Here is a 5,466-nt window from a genome sequence, read left to right as displayed (position 1 = left end):
TCTCAAATAAACTCTTAAAAGCTTAAGTATGAAAATTTTATTTTAAGTATGATATTTTTTTTTGGAGTAACAATAACAATTTTTTTAAAATAATTTCAGAAAATAGAAAAAAAAAATCTATAATATCACATTCTTTTGAGAGATATAATCTTACTAATTTAAGCTCATGAGGTTTATGTCCCATATAAGAGACAAATTCCTGAAATCAGCATCAATTGTGGAATATGGTTTAGTATTATTGTTTTGCGTGCATCAAATGTGGAATATGGTTTAGTATTATTGCTTGTGGAACCTTATATTAATTAATACTAGACGACCCACATTCAACTGCAACCAGTACTCTACAAGATATTCTATTCAATTCAATATCATCGTCAGCTACCTCGCTGCTTCTACTTCGGATCTTGAAATTTCAGATCTGCCTCTCTTGCTAGCCAAGTAGCTAAGCCAGAGACAGTCAGAACCCAAAAACCAGATTCAAAAATGGTGACTGAAAACGAGTGCGTTTCCTCTAAGATTGCCTCCAAGGAAGCATCCGTGGCCAACTCTTCTTGCAGGGTTTACTATGGAGAAGCTGGTGTTATCCCATTCAAGTGGGAGTCACAGCCGGGTACACCCAAGCACAAGTTTTCAGATTCTTCTCTTCCTCCTCTCACACCTCCTCCTTCCTATTCCACTACCCGTCCCAGCAGCTTTAAACATACCCAGCAAAACCCTAGCTCCAAAACAAAGTTTTTAGGCACCATTCTTTCCAGGCTTAGGTCATTGAAGAAAATGCTCAAGGCACCCAACATGTCATCGCCATTGCCATCGCTATCACCATCATCATCGTTGTCATTGGCATCATCACCGTTGTCAGCATCCTACTCATCATCTTCATCGTCAGCGAATTCTTCATCAGGTTTGAGAAACAAAAAGGGTCGAAAAAATCAATGTTTTTCGGTTTCGAGGATGCCATTAGAGAATAATTATGGGGGAGATTATTATGATCATCGTCATCATCAAAATTCTGGATCACCTACTTCAACTTTATGCTTTGGAGGTAAACGCAAAGGTAATATTTCTACTAATTTTCATGGGATCCGAGGCTGCTAGCCTGCTTTTCAGTGAGGAAAATGAAATTTGCGTGTTTGTCCATTGTAAAACCATGAATCGCCGAGGTGCTGCTGCTTAATTAGAATTTTCTGTATGGTCGTGTGAATTAAATCTTTTTATTTTTGGGTTTTGCATTAGATTTTAATTAATTCTAGAAGCGTAAGTGGGCATGCAGTTGCAGTGTGTGGACTGCCATGGACAAGAACATGTGGATGGTTCCATTGATCTCATATCTCATGATCAATATTCCAACATAATGCATGTGAAATTCAGTTTTCTATGATCATTTTCCATTATTTTATGTGAATTACACAACGTAGCTTCGCAGTAATGTTGATTTTGAGTGCTTAAATTATTAGACTGCAATTAATACTGTTTACAAAAAAGATTAAAGATAACAGATATCACATTACTGATAATTAAGAACCACTGTTCTCGAGTCTGGATCATAATTTGTGTTTTTATCTAATTCTGTTATTATCTCAATAATTATCTACTTATCTTGTATTATTATCTCATGCATCTTGATTTGTATTAATCTAAAAACATGAGATAATCTAATAACAAAAAATAAACAATTATTTATCTTGTAAATCATCACTGTCGAGTAAGTTGTTTCAATCTCCTACTCTGATAGGACTTCTCTACATGTTCATAAAAGTGAATACAACTCTGTATTATTAGGCTTATAAAACTTTTCAATTACTTCCACTTTTGCTAGTGCTCTGGAGTAGGTACAGTTGCTGGTTATTAATATTCACGTGATTAAAGGGAGCTAAACCAATAATTTAAGAAAGGGGCTGCAATTAAATAAATTTACAAAAAATAAAAAAAGAAGAAGAAGGAGCTGCATGTAATCTGAATTTATATTATTATTAAAATGAATAATATAAATTCAGATTGTGGCATCTCCTGCCGTATAAAATATGGAACCTGCGGAATTGAATGCGTACAATACAGTAGTCCTGCTAGAACTGTTTCTGTTTCCTCGACTCACGTGGATATGTCAAATGAAAATGGGAAAGGGATCTCTTTGGATCATTTCCTTCTAATCTATCAAATTTGAAGATCTGGGTTATTGAAATTTGATCCAACGATATTTTAATTTTTAAAATGGACTTTTGTTTATAACTGTTGAATCAAATTTCAATGATCTAGATCTCTAAACTTGATGGATCATGAAAATGAAGTAACCAAAACAGTGAATATTTCCCCAAAAAACGTAAATTATCTTTACCATTACATTATTCATTTCATCATGTCCCTTAATAAATTTAACTTTTCTTGGGGTGCTGGGAGTGTTACACGATTTTTTAAGGTGGACTAACTAGTAGTTTGGCACGGAAATTCATTATTCTAGAGATTAGAAAGTTACACGGATGCATTTTAATATTCTTTGACCACCATCGTGTTGAACGATTTGGTAAAACGACATGAATTTGTTGACACTTGAATTCAAGTCAAAATGCGGATCACCCCTTAAACCATTAATGATAAAGAGAATTTAGTAATTTATTAGTCAACTAAAGTATAACCTTTTTATAATCACACTTTATTTTCTTAGTGTGTTTCGTACATGATTTTCTTGGATCAAATTTTAAGATATATTGCTCTTCAGTTGACCATTTATTTGAATTTGAACCTTTTTATTCTTCTTCAAGATGTATTATGTTGTTACCGTACCTTTCTAACTCAGATTATTAAGTGCGACTTTTGGTATTATAACATATGGGGTACATACTAATCTTATTATTTTGCTCAACACTTAATTTTTTTTCTCAAGAGTATAGGTCAAAATCATTAATTAAAACAGTATCTCAATATAATGATTTTCATTAACAGGTCATCCATTAAATAAACCATTAAAAATAATTTTAATTGAGTTAAACAGTCTTTGTCAGTTTGCTTAAGGGTTCGGATTCGTATGTCTTGTTAAAATGTGACTTGTGGTTAACACGACATATGAATGGAAAAAAAAAATTGTTACCACGTCTAATTGTGAGTGATACAATTAAATTTTTGGAAAGGAAATTATGATCGTTTGATATATAGGCATGGTCATAAAAAGTTGCAAAATTGGTTGAAATAAGTATCTCAATTTGGTAAGATTATCAAAATTAGATAACTATGACATTATCAATAAATATTTATGACATTGTCAATCACATTATTCAGGTATTGACGACATATCGGTAAATTTATGAAAAAAAAAAATTATCATCTTAGGATTTGGAATTGTATTTTCGTCTAGGCAACCAATATTTCAAAAAGTTTTGTTTTGAGAGATTATATTCACACACCCCAATTTACTTCTTACATACTCTTTTAATTTTTTAATATTTTCTACACACCATTAACACTTGATAAAAAAATATTAAAAAATTAAAAAGGTATGGGAGAAATAATTTAAGGTGTGTGAATATAATCTCCTGTTTTGAGAGATCTGAGGTAGTTAGAAACACTGCTCATGCTAAACTAAACTTTAGATCATTCGGGCAATTTGGGCCTTTTCAATTTTAGGTTGGGCTAAGATTATAATTCCTTTAATTTGTCAAAAAATTTTGGGCACGTCCATTAACGTTTTGTTAAACAATTTTTCGTTTTGCCCATATAAAAACGAGTTAAAAATTATGTATGCGGGGACTCTAAAAAAAGTTTTCAAAATAATAAAACATAAAATATACATATAAAATAGGTTTTTTTAATAAAAAAAAATAATAATGTATGCTCACCACTAGCGTCACCATTGCCAACACCACCACTAAGAACAGATTCAGGATTCGAAATCGAGGTGCGCTAAATTTTAAAGTGAAATTATATTAGTCCAGAGATTTTCAAAAATTTCAGCGAGGCCTTATTTGTTTCAAAATTTTAAATTACCTGTTAATGACTTCAATCCCTAATTTTCTCAAACAGATTGATAAAATGAGCCCATCGCAACCACGTGAACTATCTTTTCTAGTTGGGCTACAACGCAAAGGTAGTAGTTGGGAAAGGAAATTTTCGGTTGGCTATAGCCCAAACCAGCCAGTGCTAGATCCGTCTCTGACCACCACCACAATATTCTTCATTGTCTCACCATCGTCACCAACCGTGATCATTTTTAACACTCACCACCATCACTGCCATCATGCTCCACATCCTCCACCGACATCACCCTTGACCATGGCCACGACCACCTCCATCATTTCACCATCAAATGACACCACCGCCATCATCTTACCATGACCACTGCCACTGCACTTTTTTCATCACCACTGTCACCGTCGCTAACACCACCATGACCACCATATTATTCATCGCCATCACCCTACCATAGCCATCCATCACCATCTCCAATGTCTCACTGCTAAAGCCACCACCACTGCCTCCATCACCACCATAAGCACCTCCGACCACTATCGCCACCACCACCATCACCACATTCTTCACCCCACTCACCATTTTAGATATTGGTACCATACGCATTTTCAATGTTTTCATTCTCAAAATTCATTTTTGGAATAAACTATCGAACACATTCTCAAATCAGAAATCCTATTTGTCCTTTTTGTTTTATAAAACAGTTCTTCAAAATTATTTTTCAAAATGTTACCATACAGGGCCTTATATTTTTAATTGAATTCAGTAGGTTGAAAATGCTACACTTACCACATTTTGTATACCACGTGTATTACCTTTCAAATGTGGTAAGTATAACATTATTCGTTTTCCATTGGGTTTTTATTTATATATCAATGTCTTAAACCACAGTACTTCGTTTGGTGGTGTGTAGATAAATATCTTGCTTCTGTAATTATTATCACAAGTGTTTTTTTGCTAGAAGTATCTTTATTATAAGGGTTTTTATCACAAATGGTCTCTGAAATTGAAAATCGATAAATGTAGTCCCTGAAAATAGGTTTCGCAAATCAATGTGGTCATTCCGTCACAATTCTGTTAAAACTTCCGTTAAGTGTTGATGTGACACATAAATGGGCCCCACAAGATTTACTTGTTTTTATCACAAATAGTCATTGAAATTGACTCACACCATCAAGATGGTCCTTGAAATTAACCCATATTATCAAGATGATCTCTGAAATTGAAAATCAATCAATATAGTCCTTGAAAATAGGTGTCACAAATTAATATGATCATTCTGCCAGAATTCTGCAATTTTTTTTGTTATGTACTGATGTGAGTTTACTAATTAATTTAAAAAGTTGTCTTAATATCTTTTTGCATTATGAATTTTTTTTTTCTTATAGTAGGGCCTACTTGTAACCTGGTTTATCTTTTTGCACTATGAAGTTCTCTCTTTTCACAACTTTTTTATTAACTATTAAATTATTAAGCCTATTTGTATTTTCTTTAATTAGACTTGTGTGA

General features: G+C 33.1%; 1 protein-coding gene across 1 annotated transcript; it reads left to right on the top strand.

Annotated features, from left to right (window-relative positions):
- Positions 1 to 483: 483 nt before the first annotated feature.
- LOC137734475 (uncharacterized) lies at positions 484 to 1,095 on the top strand. Its single transcript, XM_068473737.1, has one exon. It carries the CDS (start codon positions 484 to 486, stop codon positions 1,093 to 1,095), a length of 612 nt encoding a protein of 203 aa, XP_068329838.1.
- Positions 1,096 to 5,466: the final 4,371 nt, after the last annotated feature.

The sequence above is a fragment of the Pyrus communis genome, chromosome 5 (genome assembly GCF_963583255.1).
Source record: "Pyrus communis chromosome 5, drPyrComm1.1, whole genome shotgun sequence".
NCBI lineage: Eukaryota > Viridiplantae > Streptophyta > Magnoliopsida > Rosales > Rosaceae > Pyrus > Pyrus communis.
Note: the sequence above shows the minus strand (reverse complement) of the source record. Positions and strands in the feature narration are given on the sequence as shown.

What these genes read in the sequence shown, in the direction of transcription:
- LOC137734475 (XM_068473737.1), top strand. Translation starts at nt 484, where the DNA reads ATGGTGACTGAAAACGAGTGCGTTTCCTCTAAGATTGCCTCCAAGGAA.